The sequence below is a fragment of the Lontra canadensis genome, unplaced genomic scaffold, assembly GCF_010015895.1.
Source record: "Lontra canadensis isolate GAN:19392208 unplaced genomic scaffold, GSC_riverotter_1.0 scaffold85, whole genome shotgun sequence".
Taxonomy (NCBI): domain Eukaryota; kingdom Metazoa; phylum Chordata; class Mammalia; order Carnivora; family Mustelidae; genus Lontra; species Lontra canadensis.
The window spans coordinates 4,596,086-4,621,682 of NW_022631079.1; the positions used below are offsets into that span (position 1 = coordinate 4,596,086).

Here is a 25,597-nt window from a genome sequence, read left to right on the forward strand (position 1 = left end):
CATCTGGTTGCGTTCTCCAAAGGGAGGCACCAGCAATTCAGTGCCACGATTCTTGGAGGGACAATATCTTCCAGGAGGTGGTCTCTCCTCCATAAGAGTAGCTCTTATTGGGCTCTGGTGACACTAGTCTCCATCTTTGCCCCTTTACGACCTAGAATGCTCACAGTTTCTGGGTGATGCTAGTCTCTAGGTGCTTCAGGATCCCTTGTTTCTGGCCCATACCACCGTAATACATCTACCATCACAATCCTCTTGGTTGGGGTAGAATTCCGTTTTTCATTAGAAGCGGGGCTGATACAAATAGCTATTCTTGTGTTAAGTTGTCAAAAGAAATCATTCTTCCCCGAAATCACTATATAGAACATGAACATTTAGAATGAAGTACTTGTCTGTACCAGCTGGAATGCCTTCAGCTGAAATAACAGACAGCCCTAAGGATAAATAAGCAATCATTATTACCATGGTAATAGAAAGTCCTAGCCGAGAACAGGTCCAGATGGAGTTGTGCAGCTCAACGACGGGAGTCCCCTCTGAGCCAGGCTTTTCCCATTTTGTCTGATGGTATCTTCAGACTATTGCCCTTCAGGGCCACAAGCTATAATTTGGTATGATGTGCCAACATGAAAAAGTCCAGCATAAGAGAGACAATCTCTCCTTTTGTCTTCTCATGTCACAATAGTTTATTACTGAGATCTCTCCCAGAAGTACCGCAGAATATTTTCCAAACATCTCAACAAAATCATTAGAACAGCATCTCCATGATTAACTCAGATTAATCTGGATTTACTCCTAAATCATGTGGGGGAAGAATGGAAAGAGAAACAAAACAGAGCCCAGCAAATCAGCAGCAGGGTGGTGGGTGGGCAGTGTCTTTTGGAACTGCTGATCAGTGTGTTCCAAGGAGGTGTGGGAAAACAGTAGGACAAAGGAGGCAGGGACAGTGCATGACACCCTAGTATTTTAAATACAAATACATAGTTCCTGGGTCACATACAACAGATCATGCCTAAATAGATACAGTAATGAAATACCAAGAGTAGGAAAGTGGCATTCGAGTACATATTTTTATTTGTGGAGTGCATTGAGTGTTCCTGTTCATAAATGATGTTAACCTTTGCAAAATTCATGTAAATCCCACTAACAGTACTTACAACAACATAGACTGACCCAGAGGCAACTGAAAAACCTCAGAAAAATATTATTTGGCTTCTTTGGGAAGTAGTAGTAGATCAGTAACGATGGCCATACTAAATCTTATTTGCCGGCAACGTCAGACGGAAGGTTGGTGGTGAGGTCGTAAAATAACATATACTGGCCAAACTATAAAGAGACTCAGGTAGTATTTACAATTAAGACTGATGCAGAGGTAGTTTAAAAACCTCACAAAAACAAATTTGGGGTTCTTTACTGAAGAGGCAGTTCAACAATAATGGCCATAGCCATTTATTTATGTCAGGATATGAGAGAGGGGTGTACGTAGTCTGTACTTCAAATTGTTCAGATGTATTTTCATATATACACAGTCGTGTGCTGGTAAATATTTAACAACAGGTTCTCTGAGAAAATAAGAACCCCGGTTTGTACAGTTTGCCAATTTCCAGGGTGTAAACACTCCCACTACAGCAGGCTACCCACAGGACGACACTGAGTGCAGAGTTGGGAAGAGATGGGCAGTAGCACATTAGATGGTATTTTTACCATATGACTCAGTAATAAAAGTGACCTAAAGAACAAAGAACAAAATGTTATAAAATAATTAGGAATTGATAAGTGCTGAGAATTTATTACCTTTGTTTTTAATATAATTTAATTTTTAAATAATGACTGTTTAAGTACTGGCTCACAAAATTCCTGAAAATTTAACCATTGGCAGTTGCAAGCCAGTGTGAGCTTACTCTTAACACACCACTACATACGTGTGGGGTATGTGTGTATAAATACATTTACATATACACTATATATACATATATAATTATGGCAACTTATAAAGACACTGGTGGTATTTAGTGTGGAAGATACTAATATAGACCATAATAGCTCTCTAATTAAAAGATATTTTCTCTTCATAAGTCTGTTGGACTACAATATGCAAATCAAGCATACATCTAATTTCTGCTATATTACTATACCCACATCAGGCCTGCAAACATCAGGGACTTTTCATAATTGTTTAATGTTGTTGTGATTCAACTTTTTTTAAACTTCAGATTCCACTTGAATATAGGTATGAATGAATACCATCCACCATATTTACAATAAAATTTGGTATCACATTTGGAATATGACACAACATAAATTCTAGACAAAGAGTTGTATCACATTTCTTAAGTGAAGAAATTTCCCCTCAATATAAATTTTCTGATTAAAAGTTTCAGTTTTTCTTCAGAGCTTTCACATATTCAAAATATCAGTATGGTTTTATGCTAGTATTATTTGAAGTATGATAAGACATTGCTTTCTAGTAATGTGAGGCATTCTTTGGGCTTCATCTCATTTTTTAAAAATGGTATAATAACTTGAAAGAGCAGGTGAAGGCTTCTGGACATCAGGATGTTGAAAGAGCTTTCACCCTTGTGTGAATTCTCTGATGTTTTGTAAGTACTGACCTCTGACTGAAGGTTTTCCCACATCCATCACACTCATAGGGCTTCTCCCCTGTGTGAGTTCTCTGATGTTTAGTGAGAGCTGATTTTTCACAGAAGGTTTTCCCACACTCGTTACATTTATAGGGTTTCTCCCCTGTGTGAGTTCTTTGATGTACAATGAGGTTTGACTTCACACAGAAGGACTTCCCACATTCACTACACATGAAGGGTTTCTCTCCTGTGTGTGTTCTCTGATGGACAGTTAGGGCTGACCTGTGGCAGAAGGATTTCCCACATGTATTACATTCGTATGGTTTCTCCCCTGTGTGTGTTCTCTGATGTTCTGTGAGGTTTGACTTCACACAGAACGTTTTTCCACATTGCTTACATTCATAGGGTTTTTCTCCTGTATGTGTTCGCTGATGGTTGGTAAGGTGTGGTTTCTGACAAAAGGATTTCCCACACTCAGTACATTCATAGGGCTTCTCTCCTGTGTGTGTTCTTTGATGTTGAGTGAGGTTTGACTTCTCCCAGAATGTCTTCCCACATTCACCACATTCAAAGGTTTTTTCTCCTGAATGACCTCTTCGAAGTTGGGTGAGATGTGATTTCTTGTTGAAGTTATTTCCATTTTCACTGTGCTCATAAGGTTTTTTGCCCATGTGTACTATTTGATGTTTAAAAAGGGTTGACTTTTCCCAGGTTTTAGGACCTACTTTATACTCATGGGGAATCTTTCTTGCATAGGCTCCCTGATGGATAATGAAAGTTGAGTTATCACAGAAGGTTTGCCCATATTCATTGTATTCATAAGGAGTCTGTCCTGTAAGAGTTCTCTGATGTCCCAGTCTTAAATCTGTGTAAAAGGACTTCCCACAAATATTGCATTCATATGGCTCCATCTCCAAATGAGTTCTCTGAGATAAACTGAGCTCTAAACTGTGGATGAAGGTTCTTCCACATGCATTATATTTACAGAGTGTCTCTCCTATCTGTATTTTCTTGTTTGTGAAAAAGGCCGCTTCCTCATGGAAGGCTTGTCCATTTTCATTATACTCAGAAGGCTGGTCAAAAATTGGCTGACTGGGATTGTGGCTATGACTGAGCACATTCCTTTTTTGATTATATCTATAAGATTTCCCTCCAGGAGTTTTCTCATGCTTAATATCAAGGAGCAATTTCTCATATACATTAAGCTCATCAGGCTTCTTTCCAGAATAGCTCTTTCTACTAATAATTACGCCTGAAATATTTTTCAAACTCATTTCACATGAGTCACATATCTTATATGGAAAATTCCTTGAAGGAACAGAATCTGTGCCCAGATTGAAAGCTTTTCTTACTCTATCACAACTATCTATATTTAATGTTTTGTTGGTAGTGAAAGCCAGTTGCCAAAAATGTTCATCTTCATTGTCCTGGCTGCTCTCTATCAGGTCATCAACTTTCCAGTCTTCTAGAAATGAGAAAAATAACCACATCTTATGAATCGTAGTACACTTCTAATGAGAATGAACTCCCACAAACACCCTTTCATATAGTCGATTCCTTTGTTTTAGGCTCAGTTTCCTGGCGTGAACTAAATCCAAGCATGCATTTCCTTTATCCTGCTAGTCTCATGGAAAGTAAATACAAGCTGCTGTGGAAACAGGGAATGGAAACTGGCAAGGGCACTTAACATTTTAAATACAAAACTTTCAAAACTGGACAGAAAAGGGTGAAAATGCAAAGCACAGGTTGCTGGGAGTGGCTGATTCAGGGACTCATAGAGAATGGGGTGAGCCAGACAGAGACATTGAACACTGAATAAAGTGATGGTAGAGATGGCTTTCAGAAGATGAACTATGTTTGGGGGAGAGAGAACAGTTCCATCCTAATCCCCTCATGTACAGATTCCTGGGGTAGGATTCCTGCGGGAGCACATGCTTCTACTCTGAGCACCAACACCAAACATTGCTGGGTTCAACCAAGAAGTCCTATAGCCCAGCATCTAGTTTTTCTTTTAACTTATTATATAAGAAATAATTATTTTTTTTAAAAAGCTGTAAAAAGCGGGCTAGAGAAAGTGAAATAAAATCAAGACATAGTAAGCAAGGATTGGGTATTTTCTGAGAGGTATCCGCTTAGGAAGCAGGAAACTCACAGAGTTGTAAAGTTCAACAAGGGGTTTTTTCCAATAAAAAATAAACTACAAATAGACTGTTTGAGAAACACAGTAGAGGAAAAATTTAGAGACAGCTCACAGTTCCCATCCTTATCCTCTCACATCTTGACTACTATGGTAGATTCTCACTAGTATGCATGTTGTCAGTCCCTTTTCTTCCCTTCATTTGATCTATCAGCATTAACAAAAATTTCTCAAAGCACCTACTTCCTCATTTTTTAAGGATCACTGCTTTACCCCCAGACTCTCACTCTCTATCTAGCTGTGATTCACAACAGCACAAATATCGAAAAGGAAATACAAAAATAGATGGGGGCAGGCTATCTCTGCCAAAGGACCGGGTTCACCTTGTTTTCTCACAGCTGCTTATGAATCTCACCATCAAGTCATATGTTGATTTACTTAAATCTGCTGGCTTACTTCCCCCAGAACCATTTCATGCCTGAGACAATGTTGATCTTTAAGTCTGCTTTTATACTTAAGTTTATCTTTTATATCAAGGTTTTCTGCTTTTCTCTCTAGCCTCATCTGTATCTTTTACCTACTTGTGAGACCTGTAAGCATCATGTTTCTCTATATGATTCTAAGACCTTTGGTAAACTTTATCATAAAAATTCTTGGCTGTGTTGCCACACAATGCAATAATATTAATCACTTGTGAAAAAACTTCTAAGGCAGTCCGGAGCCCACTGCTCCAAGGGCCAGATAGTGATAATTATTACCCCCCCAAAACAAATCAAAACAAAACAAACTTTCCACCAACTGGATTCACAGTAGGTGAATCCTGCAGCTGGGCCACTCCCTGAGACACAATATAAGTTGCGCTCCAGCCCTTGCTCTTTCTGGAACCTGGATATCTTTCAGGAAATGCTGCTTTCTTTCACTGACAACGAGCCACAAATATAATAATAAAAGAATGACTGCCAACAAACACTGCAACATCCCTCCCACTTTCAGCCTTCACTCACTATCTTTAAAAGAAGTTTACTGCCTGTAAAATTTACCATAATGTAAGATTAAGTTCCTTGCTCAATGCTATACCCTTTGTCAAGACCACAGTCTAGCTCTTGGCAGATGTTACCAAAATCCTGCTTCCTCTGACCTCATGAAAGAGACACAACATGAATGATTCATAAATGCAATGTGCATATGAATTATTTCCAACCTGTACGTGATAAGCGGTAATACACAAGGACAAAATGGGAATTTTGTATTTTGTATTTTGAATTTTGTATTTTGGAAAAGTACTTCAGAATGCTTTATGAATGGGTGAGAAAAAATGATCTCTTCCAAACTTAGCTGCACAATTCATCAAAAAAGAAATTAGTAAATTATCAGAATTGGGAAAAGAAAGGGCCTTCTCTGTGGGAAAACAAAATCTCATTAAAGAAGAAACCCTAAGCAAGAGTAATATGATTAGTTCTCAGTTTTGAGGATGTAGCCACTAGTGGGTTAGGGTCACAAAATATGGGTTATTTAAGTTACAGGGAAAACAAAGTGAGCTCTAACTTAAAATAGGTGAAATAAGCCATTACTATGTACCATGCAATGTTTAAACACTTTACACATACAATATTAAGTATCTGAAAAGCAAAGTAAACACAAATGAAAGTTGTAGTAGAAGAGAAAGTATTTATATGTGAAATTTAGGATCTAAGACAGTATGGGGTTTAGTGCAAATTCTAGAGAGCAGCTAGAAAGAGACAGGAAGAATAGGAGGACCACACTTTAATAGTCAATGAAAGGAGACTTTAATTTTAATTTCATTTCTTAATAAGCAGCAACTCTGCCAGACTAGTGAAAGATAAAGCAGATGCTTCAGGTAAGAAAATAAAAATCATTTAGGGATTAGATCCAGCCAGGAATGAGAGAACACACAGTTCTGCTTCTGAGTGAGATCAGTGAAAAATGAGAAAACAAAGGGATGCGGGAGCTGGTTTTGAAAGGCAAACAACCCCCAGGAATATGAGGACACTAGTAATAGGGGATAATGGGTTTAATGCGCTGACCACGGAGCTGCCATTTAAGGTAGTAATAGGACAGTAGCGTGTTCCTTATCGATTCCCGGGAAACCAGGCTCTCAGGTTTTCCCCCTGGCTCAGACTGTTCCTCCTTAAGCTCCTCTCGTGATGAGATTTTATGGATTTTCACACCCTGCAGAAGTGGAATTGTTCCAGAACCACTGCTCTCACATGCAAAGCCACCCTCTAGAAAAGGAGCCTGCAAACGATAACTATTGAGCAAGGGTCCTTAAACTACGAATGTTTTTTTACATTTTTAAAGGGAAACGAAAGAAGAGGCAGGAGGGAGAAGTGAGGAGGAAGAAGAAGGAAAAGGAGAACCAGGAAGGGGCGGGGGGAGCAGCAACAGCAGCAGCCAGCCAGGCCACATGTGACTCACCAAACCGAAAACATGTCGTACTGTCTTTACATAAAAGCCCACCAACCTCTGATCTAGAAGCTCTCAACCAGCCTCAGGCCTTTACCACCACCCACCGCTGACACCTCTCACAGGGCACTTCCGGCTCTGGCCTCTGCCACGTGCACCACACTCACACAGAACCAACATCTTATTCAACACAGAGACTGGGTTCTAGCAGTTCTCTCTCAGCGTCTTGTGTCCAAGTTTGGGTATGTCTTAACTCCCCTATAATCTAATTTCCTCCCAATAAATGGCACCCAGTTTTTATCCAGTTGCTTGAGACAAATCAGTTGAGTCATGCTGGACTCCTGTCTCTTCCACACTATCAATCCAACAGCAAATCTTGTTGGCTTCATCCTCAAGATATATGTACAAACCTTCCACTCCTCAGCACTTCCAACATCACCTAAATCATTATCCTCTCTCCTCTGGCGTATATAATAGTCTCAATGGTATTCCTTCCTCACTTGTGCCTAAGCACCACCTAACCACCAGACTGTATTTACTGCATAAACTGCTAAGTCAGATCTGATGATTTAATCTGACTTACATTTACTAAAAAAAAAAAAAAAAAAAAAAAACAAGGCTTTCTCATATCACTCATATCACTCAAAATAAAAATTACAAGGCTTTCTCATATCACTCATATCACTCAAAATAAAATTACCATGGTCCATGCTACTTCTTATGACATCACCTCCTAATACTCTCCCCAACACATACTCACCTCCAGCCGCAATGCCCCCTTACCATTCTTCAAACATCCTAAGAACACAGCTGAGAAGTTTGGCACCTGCCTGTAAGAGCTCCCACTTTCACTGTACTAGGGTCTCACCCTCCTGTGGACCTCATGAAACAGGTTTTCTCTGACTTCCTTACCCATTAGCACATGCCGCCATTCTCTACCCCCTCTCCACTGCTTTAACTCTCTCCATGGTGTTTACCACCACAAATACTGTATGAACACATTCACATGCATGTACTTCACACACACAAACATGCTTCTTGTCCCTTACTATAATACATACTCCACGATAAAAGAAATGCTAATCTTTTAATTACCTAAAAACACAACTGGATCCTAGTGAGTGCCCAACACGTATTTGTTAAATGAGTAGTATCTCAAGGAGAGCATGAAAACAAAAGGTGTCCAAAGAGAATAGAGAGAAAGTTAACAATTTTCAAAGATAAACTAACCTAGAAAAATTACCAAAGATGAAGCCAACTGAGTTTGCATTACAGGTATTAGTAAATCACTCTAAAATATCAAAGAGCAAAGGAAAGCATTTATGAGGGAAAGTGACATGCGGAGGAATGTGATTAAGGTAATGGCAGGATGTGGGCTAACTGTCCTTTGTCACTTCCAAAGGTCTAAAATTTATAAAAGAAATTTCTGAAGAATATTGTACAAGTGATAAACCCTAAACCAATAGCCTAAGATCTCATTCCCTTGTCTTCCATCTGCCTGCGAACTCACTAACTCACCTTGGTGGCAGTGGCTTTGGAATCCTGCCTCTAATATCCAGGGCTCTTCTCCTTGCTCTATCTTGAAGACCACTTCTGGCTTAGTAATGCAATATCCTGTGAAGAAAAAAATAATACAAGATGGTGGCTAAATAGCCTGGCTTCAGGGACTCTGAAAAAATGATGGCGAGGAAAGGTACAGCCTCAGGAGCTACCCAAGGGAGATGCCCAAATGAAGCAAGCCCTGAGGAGGCTACGAACAGAGCATTCTTTATGGAGGCCAGAGAGACTGTTCATCTCAGGGCCCTGAATCTCAAGTGTCAAACAAAATTCTAGAAGCAGTTCATATGTTTCAGCAACCAGAAATGCATGCTACCGATAGTCACAAGGGAAAAAAAAAAACCTTACCAAAGGAAAAAAAATCTTACCAACTGAGACAAAATGGCTGTAATTTTCTAGAATCACATCTCTGTATAGTATCTTCTGAGCAGGATCCAGCAGATACCACTCTTCCTGAGTGAAGTCCACACATACATCTTTGAATGACACTTGTTCCTGTAATAGTATATGCCTTTTCTATATGAAGCCATCAGAACTTATGACATGGAAGAAATTTAAAAGAGCTAACCTCTTTGAAGTTTGCTAAAAACTGACACATAGGATGCCTTCTTTTGTGTTATTTACTATGTAGGATAAAAGAAATATATAAATACAAACAAACTGAGTTTCCACTAAAGCCCTAGAACCGTTCCCCCTGCTGCAAATAGTACTGATGAAAACAAACACTTCCTGTTCTCAAAGTGCTTATGATCTGATGAGATACATACATTAACATTTATTAAATTATACACTGCAGGAGCTAGCAGTATTCACACAGTAGACTGGGAACGAAACCAGACCAAGAAATATTAGATCTTTAATATTATCATTTTTATGATAGAAAAAAAATAGACAATAAAACAGACAAAGCAAACCAAAAGGGGACCCAAATACTGGAAATAATAAACAAGAACTTCAAAATGGATTATGATTAATATATTCCATAAAACAGAGGAAAATATGAACAAAATAAGTGGGAGAAGTTCAATGGATATATGGTATATGTACTGGTCAGAAAAGAATTACTAGAGCAGGCCTGAGACTGCTATCGTTCCAAAGTCTGTTGCTATGAGGGTGTCCCTTGGCTGGCATCTGGGAACTTCAATTCCCTAATAAGAATGGTTCACTGTGGGCGCCTGGGTGGCTCAGTGGGTTAAGCCGCTGCCTTCGGCTCAGGTCATGATCTCAGGGTCCTGGGATCGAGTCCCACATTGGGCTCTCTGCTCAGCAGGGAGCCTACTTCCCTCTCTCTCTCTCTGCCTGCCTCTCCGTCTACTTGTGATCTCTCTCTGTCAAATAAATAAATAAAAATCTTAAAAAAAAAAAAAAAAAAAAGAATGGTTCACTGAGCCTAAACTATTTGTGTAAGCAATATGGGTTATGCGGCACACACGCATTCCTTCTAAGTCCAGAAGTTTCTGTTTCAAACAGAAAGTACCAATGTGATCATCTCCTAACAAAAACCCTGAGCATTGAGCATCTAGTGAGCTTCCCTGGCAGACATTTCACATTTGTTGCCAATCTCATCGCTAGATTTGGAAGAAGACTCAGGTTTGTTCCTGGCTTCCTCTCAACTATGCTCCATGTACCTTTTCCCTTTGTTGATTCTGCTTTATATCCTTGCACTTTAATAAGTCATAGCCATAAGAAGAACCACCTGCTGAGTCACCCTAATAAGTCACTGAGCCTGGGGATGGTCTTGGGGATCTCTGATAAATGTGTATGTAGACACATACATATACCTGTAAGTACATAGATAAAATGGGGATTCTAGAGCTGAGAAATACAACACTGAAATTAAGAACTCATTAAATGGGGATGCCTAAGTGGCTCAGTCGGTTAAGAGTCTGCCTTCAGCTTAGGTTATGATCCCAGGGTGCTGGGATGGAGTGCCGCATGGGGCTCCCCATCAGCGGGGAGTCTGCTTCTCCCTTTCCCTCTGCTTGCTGCTCTACCTACTTGTGTACTCTCTCCGTCAAATAAATAAATTAAAAAAAAAAAAAAGAACTCATTAAATGGGTTCAAAATCCTATTTGAGAAAACATATAAATCTAACAAAAGTATCAAAATATGTATGCATCTAACTAAAGTACCAAAATACATACCCCCAAACCAAGAGAACTGAAAGGAGAAATACATGAATTTATAATCATAGTTGGGAGACTTCAACATCCCTCTGTCAATACTGAGAGATCAAGAAGGAAGAAAATCAGTAAGTATACAGATGCCCTGCAGCACACTATCCATTAACATGATCTAACTGGACTGTTACAGAATACTCTATCCAAAGCAATAAAACACATATTTTATCATTCTACTCTAGCTCATATGTAACATTCACCATGATAAACCATAGTCTTGGCCACAAAACACACCTTAACAAATTTAAAACAACAGCTACAACAAAATACAACAAAATACGTTCTCCGACTACAATGGAATTAAACAGAAATCAATAAACAAGAGATAGCTGGAAAATCCCTCGAACACTTGAAAATCAAACAACACACTTATAAATAGTGTGTTCAAAGAGGTCTCAAAGAGACCTTCAAAGAGGTCTCAAAAGAAATTTTTAAATACTGTACATGAAATAAAAATAAAAATACCACTTATCAAAATTTGTGGGATGAATTGAAATTTTTAAATACTGTACATGAAATAAAAATAAAAATACCACTTATCAAAATTTGTGGGATGAATTGAAAGCAGTACATAAAGGGAAATCTATAGCAAGTGTATATATATTAGAAAAAATCAGTAACCTATTCCATCTTAGAACACTACAAAAAAAAAAGCAAATTAAGCCAAAAGCAAGCAAATATAAAGGAAATACTAGAATAAATCAATGAAATTGAAAACATGGGGAAAAAAAAAATCAATGAAACCGGGGTGCCTGGGTGGCTCAGTGGGTTAAGCCTCTGCCTTCGGCTCAGGTCATGATCCCAGCGTCCTGGGATCGAGCCCCGCATCCGGCTCTCTGCTCAGCGGGAAGCCTGCTACTCCCTCTCCCACTCCCCCTGCTTGTATTCCCTCTCTTGCTGTATCTCTCTCTGTCAAATAAATAAATAAAATCTTTAAAAAAAAATAGCTGCTTCTTTGAAAAGATCAATAAATTAATAAACTTCCAGAAAACCTAACCAAGAAAATAAAGAAAAACAAATTGTGAATCTCAGAAATGATAGGTCAATATCACTGATCCTAAGGATATTAATAATAAAAGAATACTATGAATAATTATATTCCTGAAAAATTAACTTAGATGAAATGGACAAATTCCTGAAAAGACACAACTAATAATTCATACAAGGAGAAAGAGATACCTGGAACAGATCTATATCTGTTAAAAAAAATTGAATTACTAATCAAATCACTCCCAAAATAGAAAGTACCAAGCTCAAATGGTGTCACTGGTGAATTCTACTAAACATTTAAGGAAAAAATACCAATTCTCCACAATCTCCTCCAGTAAATAACACTTACAAACTTGTATTATAAGGCCAACATTATTACCCTGATACCAAAACTAGGTAAAGACATGAGAAACTAAAGACCAATCTATCCCATTAGCATAGACACAAAAATCCTCAAGTATTGGCAAATCAAATCTGACAACATATAAAATGAATTATAAACAATAACCAAGTGGAATTTACTCCAGGAATGGAAGGCTGGGTCAATGTTTAAAAAAAAAAAAAATCAATCAATACAATCCAGCACACAAATTAGCCAAAGAAGAAAAATTACATGATCAAATCAATTGATAAAGAAAAAGCATTTGACAAAATCTACTAGCCATTCATGATCAAAGTTCTCAACAAACTAGAAATAGGGTGAACTTTCTCAGCTTGATAAAGACCATCTACAAAAAACTTACAGCTAATATCATATTTAATGTTAAGACACTAGACACTTTTCCCTAAGGGCAGGAGTAGGACAAGGATGTCTTATCTCATTACTCCTATTCAACTCTGTATGAGAAGTCCTAGCTAGTGCAGTATGACCAAAACCAAACCAAACCAAACCAAACCCAAAACCAGAAATAAAACATACGTGACTGGCTTTTTATCCTGTTTCATTGGTCTTTGTGTCTATTTTTGTGCCAGTACCATACTGTTTTGATTCCTATAGCTTTGTAGTATATCTGGAAATCTGGGATTGTGATCAATTTGTGAAACAAATCCAGCTTTATTTTTCTTTCCTAAGATTGCTCTAGCTATTCAAAATAGAACAGAACAGAGAGACCAGAAACAAACCCATTATTTGGTCAGCTAATCTTCAACAAAGGAGGCAAGAATATCCAACAGGAAGCAGACAGTCTCTTCAACAAATGGCATCTGGAAAACTGGACAGTTACATGCAAAAGAATGAAACTGGACCACTTTCTTACACCACACGCAAAAAATAAACTCAAAATGGATTAAAGACCTAAATCTGAGACCTGAAACCATAAAAATCCTTGAAAAGAACACAGGTAGTAACTACCTTTACATCAGCCATAGCAACTTCTTTCTAGGTATGTCTCCAAAGACAAGGGAAACAAAAACAAAATCAAACCATTGGGACTAAACCAAAACAAGAAGCTTCTACACAGCGAAGGTAACCATCGAAAACAAAAAAGACAACGTACTAAAGAGAGAAGATATTTGCAAATGATATATAAGGACTTGATATCTGAAATATAAAATGTATACAACTCAACAGCAAAAAAAAAAAAAAAAACCCAAAAAACAAAACAACAAATAAGCTGATTAAAAACTGGGCAAAGGACCTGAATAAACATTTTTCCAAATAAGACATATAGATGACCAAGAGACCCATGAAGAGTTGCTCAACATCACTAATCATCAGGGAAACTCAAATCAAAACCACAATGAGGTATCACCTCACACCTGTCAGAATGATGAGAATAAAAAAAAGAAAGAACAAGAGTTGGTGATAATGTGAAGGAAAAGGAACCTTGTGTACTGATGGTGGGGATGAAAACTGGTTCAGCCATTATGGAAAACAATGTGGAGGTTCCTCAAAAAATTAAAAATAGAACTGTCATATGTTCCAGTAATTCCATCACTGGGTATTTACTCAAAGAAAATGAAAACATTTGAAAAGATACGTTTATATTGCAGCACTATTTATAGTAGGCAAGATATGGAAGAGCCCGTCAATAGATGAATGGATAAAAAAGATGTGGTGTATATATAGATATATATATATATCTAATAGAATATTACTTGGCCAGAGAAAAGAATGAAATCTTAACATTTGTAACAACATGGATAATTCTAGAGGGTATAATACTAAATGAAATAAGTCAAAGAAAGACAAATATCCTATGATTTCAATCATATGTGAAATTTAAGAAACAAAACAAAGCATAAAAGAGACAAAAAAGAGACTCACAAATATAGAGAACAAACTGGTGATTACTAGAGGGAAGGTGGGTGGGAAGAGGGCATGAGACAACTAGGGTGTACCATTGAAAAGGAAAAACAAAACTCTATCTGAAGTCAATATTATTGTCTATGTAGAAAATCTCAAGTAACTTATAGAAAGAAAAAAAAATCTATTGGAAGTAATGAGGAAATACCAAAACATCATAGGATACAAGGTCAATATAAAGAAGTCAACTATTTTCCTATATCTGAATAAAGAATTGGAATTCCAAATTTTCAAATGAAAAAAATACCATTTACAATACACCCCTAAAAAGGGTACTCAAGCATAAAATCTAACACAATACATATATACAGGAAGACAAAACTGATGGAAGAAATCAAAGATCTAAATAAATGGAGAGAGAGTTCGTATTCATCAGTAGGAAGATTCAATGTGGCTAAGATGTCAATTCTTTCCAACTTAATCTATGAATTCAATGAAATCCAAATAAAACCCCCCAGTTATTTTGCAGATATTGACAAGAAGATTCTGAAGTTTACATAGAAAGGCAAAAGATCTAGAATAGCCAACACACTGGACACCTGGGTGGCTCAGGTGGTTGAGCATTTTCCTTCAGCTCAGGTCGTGATCCCAGAGTGCTGGGATGAAGTCCTGAGTCAGGCTCCTTGCTCAGAGGGGAGCCTGCTTCTCCCTCTGCCCTCTCTGCCTGTGACATCCCCTGTTTGTGCTCTCTCTCTGACAAATAAATAACCTCTTTTTAAAAAGTTAAAAAAAAAAAAATAGAATAGCCAACACAATGTGGAAGAAAAATGAGAATTCACATCACCTGGTCTTGAGACTTACTATAAAGCTACTAGTAACCAAGACAGTGTGTTAGTGCTGAAAGAGACACACAGATCAACAGAACAGATTAGAAGGACCAGGAATAGATCTACAAAAATAAAGTCAAACATTTTTTGACAAAGGCACAAAGGGAATAAAAGGAGAAAAGATGGTCTTTCAATAAATGGTGCTCGAACAACTGAACACTCATGCAAAAGAAATCAAACTAGACACAGACCTTACACAAGTATTAACTAAAAATGAATCAGAGATCTAAATGTAAAAATGCAAGAATAAAGAATACAGGAGAAAAATCTCTATGACCCTGGATTTGGTGATGAGTTTCTAGATAGAACAGAAAAAGCATATTTCACGGGGAAAAACATGGGTTGGATATTATTAAAAATAAAATCTACTCTGTGAAAGAAATTTTTAAGAAAATGAAAGGATAAGGCACAGACAGAAAATATTTGGAACACATATATCTAATAAAGGCTTTGTGTCCAAAAAACACAAGAGTTCTTAAAGCTTCAATAATAAGAAAACAAATGACCAAATGAAAAATATGCAAAAGATTTGAACAAACATTTCACCAAAGATATAAGGACAGCAAATAAATACATTAACAGATAGATGCTCAACATCACCTCAGTGGGAATATGCAGACAACATGACACAGTTATTGGAATGGTTACATCAAAAATAATGACAATACCAATTTCAGGTCCAGAATCAGAACAACAAGATTCTGATTCATAGTTGGTAGGAACAAAAACTGGTACAGCAACTTTGTAAAAATAGTTTGGCAATTTCTTGCAAAGCTAAACATATATACATACATACATACATACATAACCAACACAGCAATTTCACACCCTCTGTTTCTGAAAACTTATGTTTTAAAACCTACATGTGAATATTTCTAGCACCTTAATTCAAATGGTCCCAAACTGGGAGAATCAAGCATGTGCATTCTGGAATTGAACTATCAAATAAATGAAATTCAGATGTTAGCTGGATTCTCATTGTTAGCGCAGGAGATTACAGACAAGAAAGAAGAGAAGGTTGGAATGTTCTACCTGGTAATGATTACAAGAGGAGACAACAGTGTGAATACTTAGCTTACTATAGAAATAGATGGTTACATACTAAAATATTTATAGACACATGTATATACATGAGTGAGTATACACATATTTCCTGTTCAGTTAGCTGAGAGGGTCTTTGAGCAATAACTTAATAGTCACAACAGACACACCTAGTCCCTCAATCTTGGTTTCTCATACTATGCTCCAATGAAAAAAACCAGAACTACTTAAGGGGGGAAAAATGGCTAATTCTAGGGCAAGAAAGGCATAAGATAAACCTGGAAAGTCTACTGCCACAGAGTAAGGAAGAAGTATTCAAACAGGAACAGGGTATGTCAAAAGACACAGGAACCAACAGAAGGTGCTTTTTAAAAAATTTATTTACTTGTTTTTGAGAGAATAGGAAAAGGAGAGAAAGCATAAGCAGCAGGGAGGAGCACAGGGAGAGAGAGAGAATTTCTATTTATTTATTTATTTACTTACTTACTTACTTACTTACTTATTTATTTGACAGACAGAGATTACAAGTAGGCAGAGAGGCAGGCAGAGAGAGGGCGGGAAGCAGGCTCCCTGCTGAGCAGAGAGCCCGATGTGGGGCTCGATCCCAGGACCCCGGGATCACGACCTGAGCCGAAGGCAGAGGTTTTAACCCACTGAGCCACCCAGGCACCCCGAGAGAGAGAATTTCAAGCAGGCCCCACACCCAGCAAAGAGCCCAACGTGGGGCTGGAGCCCAGGACCCTGAGATCATGACCTGAGCCGAAATCAAGAGTCGGACACTCAACCAACTCAGCCACCCAGGCGACCCTAGAAGATGCTTTTACTAACCAACCTGGAACAACTTGAGCAAAAAAAGGAACAAGGTATCATTGTACTATAACCAAAATATAAAATAACTAGCCATGAATTCATGCTGATATAAATGGATTAGTAAATAGGAGAGAACAGAAAAATCTCCTATGCAGAATTCCCGATAATTTATGTACATAATTATGTAGATACTCCAACAGGAAGGAGGTATAGTGTAAGTGTATAGTGTAATTGCCCACTTCCTTCCAAGGAGTACAGTATGAAGACAGAGAAAACAATGTAGTAAGTCATGTCCGGAGCACTTACCCTTGATATGATAAGACCAAATGACATTTTATCTCTGTGGTCTTCCTCCAAGAAACCCATAACCTCAGTCTAATCATGAAAACAACAGCAGACAATTCCCAATTGAGGGACATTCTACAAAACACCTAACTGTACTTCTCAGAACTGCCAAGGTTATCAAAAACAAGGTAAGTCTGAGAAATTGTCACAGCCAAGGGGAACCTAAAGAAATGACTAAGTGGGGTGCCTGGGTGGCTCAGTGGGTTAAGCCGCTGCCTTCGGCTCAGGTCATGATCTCAGAGTCCTGGGATCGAATCCCGCATCGGGCTCTCTGCTCAGCAGGGAGCTGCTTCCCTCTCTCTCTCTCTCTGCCTGCCTCACCATCTACTTGTGATCTCTCTCTGTCAAATAAATAAATAAAATCTTTAAAAATAAATAAATAAATAAAGAAAGAAAGAAAGAAAGAAAAAGAAAGAAATGACTAAGTGAAATGTGGTATTCTGAAACAGAATACCTGCATGGGGGAAAACACCAGGGTCAACTATCAAAAGACAAATCACATCCCATAAAATAATAGTTTGCAACCCATAAAATGGACAAGCACTAGTATCCCTAATATATAAAGAGCTAGACACTGAAGAAGAAGAAGAAAAAAAAAAGCCAAAAACCTAAGAGCAAAATGGGCAAAAGATATGAACAGAGGGTTCACAGAAATGTAAATACATCTTTCAGATTCATGAAAAAATACTTAACCTCACTCATAGTTAAGAAAATTGCAGATATAAACTTCATAAAATACCATGTTTATCTGTCCACTGCCAAAATTCCAGAAGTTGAACCACATGTTCTATGGGAGAAGCTGTGGACAAACAAGCACTCATGCGGTGTTGATGGGAGTGACACAAAATGATACCATAATCCCGAACGATCAAGTTATCAATTATATGCACCCTTTGACCTGGCAGCGCACTTCTAGGAATTTATCGGATAGAAAAAACCTATATGTACAAGGTCATTCATTAGAACATGGTTTGTACCATAAGTGACTCTCAATCTCACAAAACAAACAGAGGGTTGCTGGGGGGAGGCGGGGTTAGGGAGGGTGGGGTTATGGACATTGGGGAGGGTATGTGCTATGGTGAGTGCTGTGAAGTGTGTAAACCTGGCGATTCACAGACCTGTACCCCTGGGGATAAAAATACATTATATGTTTATAAAAAATAAAAATAAATAAAAATTAAATTAAATTAAAAAGAAAAGAACATGGCAAAAGGTTTGAAATAGTGCATAACTAATAATAACCAGTTAACTAACTATGGAACGTCCATGCTTGAATTACTGTGCAGTTATAACAAAGAAACAATCCATGTTCTGTTTAGAGAAAGATGTCTGGGACGGGCTTTTAAAAAGTGACAAAAAAGCAAAGAAAGAACAGAAAATCATGTATAGACTCGTTACTCAAAGTGTGGCTCCCTGAGCGGCAGAGTCAGCTTCACCTGGGAGCTTTTTAGAAATGCAAAACCCAGGGCCCCCACCAGATCCACTAAATCAACATCTGCATTTTAACAGGATGCCAGTGGTGTACAGCTGCATCTAAGTTCGGAAAGCCCTAAAGATGATGGATTCCCTTCTAAATACAAGTAGGGGGCATACAAGAGTATCTTTTAAATGAAAAAAGAAGCACTGGTAGGACAAACAAGACAGACAGATATCTACAGCAGGATGACCATAACTCCAGTTTGTCTGGGACTGTCCCCATATAGCCAGTTGTCCCATCATAACTTTATGGAACCTCTTTCATTCTCAGCAGAAGTGTCTCAGTTGAGATGAAAAATGTCACCCTTCCTAGAAGGAACATCACTTAACCTTTTAACCATGTTATTACTAATTCAAAAATATTTTATTAAAAAGAGAGAGAGAGAGACGACCAGTCAGGAAAAAAAAGACTGAAAAAAAGCAGTGAGCCAAGGATGGTTGAGCAACAAACCCAAGGAGAGGCAACGTCTGGGGCAAAAGGGAAAGACAACTTTGTGAGGAACAATAAGGGGATGTATCAGAGTTAAGAAAGGAAAACTAGCAGGGAGGTGTCAGAGACAACAGAGACTGAGGATTATGCTGCAGGATGGTCAAGTAAGACAAAGCCAAAAACTGGATTTGACTACAATTTGGTAGCCTTTTCCAGAGCTGACTCAGGTGAATGCTGAAGAAGCAAGAATGCATTCATGAAGTTGAAATGTGAATGAGAAATGCAGAAACCAAAGCCAGAACAGTCGGCTATTCAAGCTAGAAATATGAACAAGCTGACACAAACACTTAGGGAGAGTTATCTGGAGGACGCGTGGTCCCTCCATTCCACCAGATCTTCGAAGTCATATTCCTGGATCAAGCAGGACCATGAGAGAGCTGTCTACTCAAACCTCATTGTTCGGTCCCCTGAAAAGCATCCATACACTTCTAGCACAGTGCTGTGTCTATCAGAAATGATTACAGGCAATTTCAGTGCTGTTATTAGAAAAATCAAAGGAAGTTTTACAACTTGCACAACTCTGTAAAATTAAGAGTCCTGCTTCTCATTCTACCAACTGTTCTTTGAATTTGCTTGATATACTTGATATACTTCCCTTCACGTAATTCTTGCCTATTTCTATTTTTTCATTTTTTTTTTTTTTTAAGATTTTATTTATTCAGGGGCTCCTGGGTGGCTCAGTGGGTTAAAGCCTCTGCCTTTGGCTCGGGTCGTGATCCCGCGGTCCTGGGATTGAGCCCCGCGTCGGGCTCTCTGCTCAGCGGGGAGCCTGCTTCCTCCTCTCTCTCTGCCTGCTTCTCTGACTACTTGTGGTCCCTGTCTATCAAATAAATAAATAAAATCTTAAAAAAAAAGATTTTATTTATTCATTTGACAGAGAGAGAGATCACAAGTAGGCAGAGAGGCAGGCAGAGTGAAAGGGGAGAAGCAGGCTCCCCGCTGAGCAGAGAGCCCGACGCGGGGCTCAATCCCAGGACCGCGGGATCACGACCCGAGCCAAAGGCAGAGGCTTTAACCCACTGAGCCACCCAGGAGCCCCTCTATTTTTTTTGTTTTAAAAATATGAATCCTTTCAAATTTTAGAAAACTCATTTTAAAACAAAGTAGAAACAAACAAACAAAAAGCTCACCTGGGATCTGTTCATTTTCTGCTCTTAGTGAAGGAGGGAGAGCTAAGGAAGAAGGAAGGAAGAAGGAAGTTAGAAGAGACTTGGCCTGCCTTGCAGTTCCTGGATTTACCTGCCTACACAGCTCCACATATAAGATACTTACGTGTCCATGTGTGGCTCCGATATATGTTGAGCTTAGACATGATACTTTTCACTGAGTGAATGTAAACATTTGTTTCTTATTGATTTATTACCAATTTAGGTTCTGTGACACAGAAAAATTAAAAACATGAGAAGATGAGTTTAACATTTAACAGTAACCTAAAGGAGGAAACACTATGGCGTTTTCAGAACTGATGTGGGAAAAATTAAAAATTAAAAATCTCAAGCCACATTGTTAATCTATTTTCCTATTAACACTATTAATCCCCTGAGGTCAGAAAATCCAAGAAACCTCTGGAAAAAAGAGATGGGGGTGTTTAAGGCAAAATAAAAGATAAATGTTTAATGTTTGTTTCTTACAACTTTCAAAAGATCTTTTAATAAGAAACTATCTTTGACTTAATTAACAGTGACAAAATGAGCCATGGCCTGCGAATTTGCAGACCTGACTTTTAACCATGGTTCTGCCACCAACAAACTGCATGATCTTGGTCAGTCACCTTCTCAGACTCAAAAAAATTTTTTTTCATTTTTCAAATAAGGCCAAAACAGATAACCTCTCGCCTGCACTACCATCCTGTATGTCTGTAAAGCCAGGAGAGCAGGAACCTCTCCATCTTTCTAGATGCCATCAACAATGGCAAATGGGGAATGGAAAATGAGGGGAGTAGGGCGTGTTCAGGGAGAGGTGATGACAGAATTTCCTTCGCTATGGCTGGTGAGCCTTTCATTCCCGACCATGCCCTCACAAACTCTCCAAAGAGGTGACATTTCCTGTGTAGCCTGCGTGCCCACCCCTCTCAGCTCCAGCTCACCTCGCTCTTCTTAAATTTGTCCCAGACCTTCCACCGTCACACAGCCTTCGATGGCTTCAGGATACTGTCATGCTTATACATAACAAATAACAAATGAATACATAATAAGTAATAACTGGGGACCTGGGGAATGTTAGAGCCAGGAAAGGGCCTTGGTGGCTAGCTAGTACAGCCTCTTCCCTCTTCCATTGCACAAATGAGTTAACTGAGCAATGGAGGCCCTAGAGAATTGTCAAAGCTCCAGCCGCACGTTATTACATACACAACAAATACAACAGCAGCTAACAAAATGTGAGTGCTCAGAATAATCACGTCGACTATTCGGCCAGAGCAACTCACGCACATCAGACACCCTGCCTGGGTCTCCTACAACCGCGCCCCTCCTAGGAAGCCCGACGCACTTCAGACGCACACTCACACACGTCACAACGCCAAGCGCGCGCGCGCACGTCGCGCACGCGCACTCGCGCCTACCCGTAGCCCCACCCCCTCCCCGTGGGCCCGGCGCACACGTTACGCATGCGCACTCCCCACCCGCGGCCGCACGACGGGGCAGCCAGGTTAGCGCTGCAGCTGGACACCTGCGGGCCTTGCGAACCCGAGAGCCCACGTTCCCACTCTGGACCCTGGTCCCTCAGGCAGAGACGCCCCCGCTCGCCGTCCCTTTAACTCTGCAGGCGGCGCAGACGCCTGGGGTCCCTCCGATACCCGCGGGGCTCCGACCCACAACCGGGCACCCCCGCCCCCGCCGGACCCCCGGGCCGCGCAGGGCCCTCTCTGCCCTCGCCCCCATCCCCCGGGGCTCACCCGCAGCTCCCTCGCCGCGTGGACCCGGAAGCCAGGGAAGGTTTCCCACGAGGGGCTGGAGGCCGGGGAAGGACGAGCCGGGAGGAGAAGGCGGGGATGCACATGCGCAGAGGGAGGGAACGGCGCGGCAGCGGCGAGGAGCTGGAACTCCGCTCCTGGCCGCTTGTGCTGGGAAAGTGCCTCTACCCTTAGGAGGGATATCTCACCCCTAAGTCTTGAAAAGTAAGCTAATCGTACCGAGCTAGCAGGAATTTAGTGAAGAGTAGAGGCGTTTAGGATGTATATCTGGCACATAAATTATTCAGTACCTCTCTCAAGATTCTCTTCCCCGGTGTACACCATGTGCATTTCTTGAGAAACCAGGTGGAGAGTTTCTGCCGACTTGGCTGAGTTGAGAGATTACTATCTGAGATACTCACACCTGCTGCCTGGAGACAGGCTTTTGTCCTTGTCCTTCGACCTATGCATCAAATTTTAGACGCAAGCCGAGAGAAGGAAAGCTGTGTTTGGATTTCATCTGTGTACCTGCTATCTGTGACCAGCATGGTTATTCTCGAATGAGAAAAGCAGCAAGCTAGCAATTCGGTATTAATACTAAAAACCGTTCATGTGTAAAAAACTGTTCGTATACCAAACTTGAAGAAAGCACGCTTTCATCTCCTGCAACCTCCCATATACACTTCATGCAACGTCCCCCAATGTTAACATTTTACAGAGCCGTGGTACCTTTTATCAAAACCGAGAAAGCAACTCGGGTGCAATTGTATTAAGGAAATTACAGAGTTTATTTAGATTCCGTCAATTTTTCCACGAATGCCCTTTTACTGGTCCAGGATTCTGTCCAGATACCTCAAGACATTTAATCATCATGTCTGCTCCAACTTGTAAGTTTTTTGGTCTTTCCTTGTCTTTCATGGCATTCACATGATTGAAGAATAGTGGTTAGGTATTGTGAAAAGTGCCTCTGATGTTTTCTCCTTATTGGACTGAGGTATATATTTTTAGGAAGAATACCCTTGGAAGGATGTGCCCTACCTATGTATCAGGTGACACGTGATAGCAACATTTGTCATACTAACCTTTAGTACTTGGTTAAAGTGGTATCAGTGGGGTTTCTGCACTATATATTTAGGATTTTTCCATATCCAGTCTACACTTAAGAGTGGATTGGCTAAGTCTAGTGCACACCCAGGGACAGAGGAAATTCGCTCCATTTCGAATTTATGGTCATATATAGTAAATTTAAGGAGAAACTCTCTGAGCCTACCCAAGTATCCTGTTTATATTTAGAGTTTTGGCCACTAATTTTTGCTTTCATTGTTGGGTCTTGCCTGCAACCACTTTTACTGTGGTGTTCTAGAAGGAGATTTTTCTGTTTTACTTATATGTTTATTGGGATTCTTCTGTAAAGGAAAGATTTTCATTTTCCTCATTTATTTATTCCATCATTTGTTTATGTCAGTATGGGCTCATGGATAATCTACTTCATTCTCTGTGGTCGTTACTCAACCCCGTCTTTTTCACCCAACCCTTTGATCTGTTTTATGTTTTACAATTTTACCCTTTTCAGAATGTCAACTGCATTATATAATATGTATCTCCTGAGTTTGGCTTTTTTCACCTAGCAAAATTCATTTAAGACTCATTTATGTTAAAAAAAAAAAAAAAAGACTCATTCAAGTTGTTGGTCCTTTTCTCAGATCAGCTCCTTTCTCTCCACTCTTTTCATTTCATCCATGCTATTATTATGTTGCTCAAATTGTCCCAGCTTGGGCATTGAGAGCTATCATAGGTTAGCTTTTAGGTCCGTTTAACAAATCCTTATCATAGTTTCTAAAGGACTTCCTTACTTTTGATACGCAAGGTGCTCCAGGCTCCTTGTATTTTCTGTGTCCAAGCCCTGGAATCAGACATTTTTCCAAGGAGGCCTAGTTCCTTTTATTGGAGAAACCAAGATCTGAGCTCTAGGTGTGCTGATTGGTACTGGGTGAAACTTTCTAGATGCTGTCTGCCTACATATCTAAGAAATAGATGTATGTGTACCAGTCCATGCTAGTCATCTGCCTCACAGTATCCGTATTTCTAGATCGATCTGTATACATATAAATCTGTATACAGATGTGTTACATACACATGACTACATATTTGAAAATTAATGAGCTAACATTGATATCTTTTAGTCTAACTGAGGATTCATTCTAGCCTTCCCACCCACCCCTTGCTTATTTTTAACTTCATCCATACACTGAGATACCTGGTTATCATTATCTACAACATAAGTATTCTTTTTGACCTTGTGTACATGGAAAGTAGTTTCAGAACTGCTAACCCCTGTGAGAATTTACCAGCCAGAGTGTTCTTTTTGTTTTCAGTCTTAATGTATCCAGTCAAAATGTAGTTTTACGGAATTATTTAGGTCAGCTCCTTTTCCCCCCTTTTTAAAATTCAGGTTACGTGATACATACATTTGTAAAAACAGAGTCACTTGTCACAGTCTGCTTTTTATCTGTAAACTATTTGATTCTTTTTTTTTTAATTTAAATTGAGTTACATTCTGTCTTGGTGGTGTACAGCTCTGAGTTTCCACGAATGCATCACCCTGTACCATGCACAACAATCCTATTACTATAAAAATTCCCCTTGGGTGACCTGTTCTTACTCAACCCCTCCTTCCTCCCTTAGCCCCATCCACTGATTTGTTCTCTGTCCTATAATTTAACCTTTTCAAGAATGTCAAAATAGATTGATACAAAATGCAGTTTTTAGGTTTGGCTTCTTTCACTTAAGCAAAAGTCACTTAAGATTTTTCCTATGGTAGGGGCGCCTGGGTGGTACAGTGGTTTAAAGCCTCTGCCTTTGGCTCGGGTCATGATCCCAGGGTGCTGGGATCAAGCCCCACATCAGGTTTTCTGCCCTGCGGGGAGCCTGCTTCCTCCTCTCTCTCTCTGCCTGCCTCCCTCTCTGCCTAATCTCTGATCTCTGTCAAATAAATAAATAAAATCTTTAAAAGTAAATAAATAAATAAAAATTAAAAAATAAAAAAAGATTTTCCTATGGTAGTGTGAGGCATTAATTCATTCCTTTTTTTAAATTACTGAATAGTATTCCACTTATAGATGTCCCGCAGTTTATTCACCTATTGAAGGATATTTGAGTTTTTACCTGTTCCGGTGATTATTAATAGATACTATAAACGTTTGTGTCGGGCGCCTGGGTGGCTCAGTCAGTTAAGTGTTTACCTTCGGCTCACGTCATGATCCCAGCGTCCTGGGATGGAGTCCCACGTGGAGCCTGCTCCTCCCCCTACCTTTGCCCCTCCCCTGTTTGCGCTCACCCATTTACTCTCTCTCAAATAAGTAAATAAATCTTTAAAAGTAGAAAAAACCAAACATATGTGTTAAGGCTTTTGTGTTGACTTAATTTTCGATTCACTTAGGTAAATACATAGGAGTAGGATCACTAGGCTGTGTGGTAATTACATGTTTATAAGAAATTGTAAAACTGTTTTCCAAAATGTTTGTATTATTTTGCATTCACACCAGTAAT

General features: G+C 39.3%; 1 protein-coding gene across 6 annotated transcripts; it reads right to left on the minus strand.

The window, feature by feature from the left end:
- Window positions 1-1,142: 1,142 nt before the first annotated feature.
- ZNF248 (zinc finger protein 248) lies at window positions 1,143-22,163 on the minus strand. Of its 6 annotated transcripts, XM_032883076.1 has the most exons (7): window positions 22,052-22,163; window positions 21,245-21,316; window positions 20,431-20,532; window positions 20,289-20,330; window positions 9,063-9,189; window positions 8,656-8,751; window positions 1,143-4,041 (listed from the first exon to the last, which is right to left on the minus strand). In XM_032883076.1, exons 4-7 carry the CDS (start codon window positions 20,301-20,303, stop codon window positions 2,546-2,548), a joined length of 1,734 nt encoding a protein of 577 aa, XP_032738967.1. In that variant the 5' UTR covers window positions 20,304-20,330; window positions 20,431-20,532; window positions 21,245-21,316; window positions 22,052-22,163; the 3' UTR covers window positions 1,143-2,545. The 6 variants fall into 6 exon arrangements, with proteins under 6 accessions (XP_032738967.1, XP_032738965.1, XP_032738968.1 ...); XM_032883074.1 differs by having other exon boundaries at window positions 20,431-21,316; window positions 22,052-22,141; XM_032883077.1 differs by lacking the exon at window positions 21,245-21,316 and having other exon boundaries at window positions 22,052-22,140.
- Window positions 22,164-25,597: the final 3,434 nt, after the last annotated feature.

Bases quoted from the DNA above. Each gene is read 5' to 3' on its own strand.
- ZNF248 (XM_032883076.1), bottom strand. The intron at 8,752-9,062 runs GTAAGATTTTTT...TTTTCTTCACAG, and splicing joins CAGCCATTTTGTCTCAGTTG to GATATTGCATTACTAAGCCA. The intron at 4,042-8,655 runs GTGAGTTAGTGA...TCTCATTTCTAG, and splicing joins CCAAAGCCACTGCCACCAAG to AAGACTGGAAAGTTGATGAC.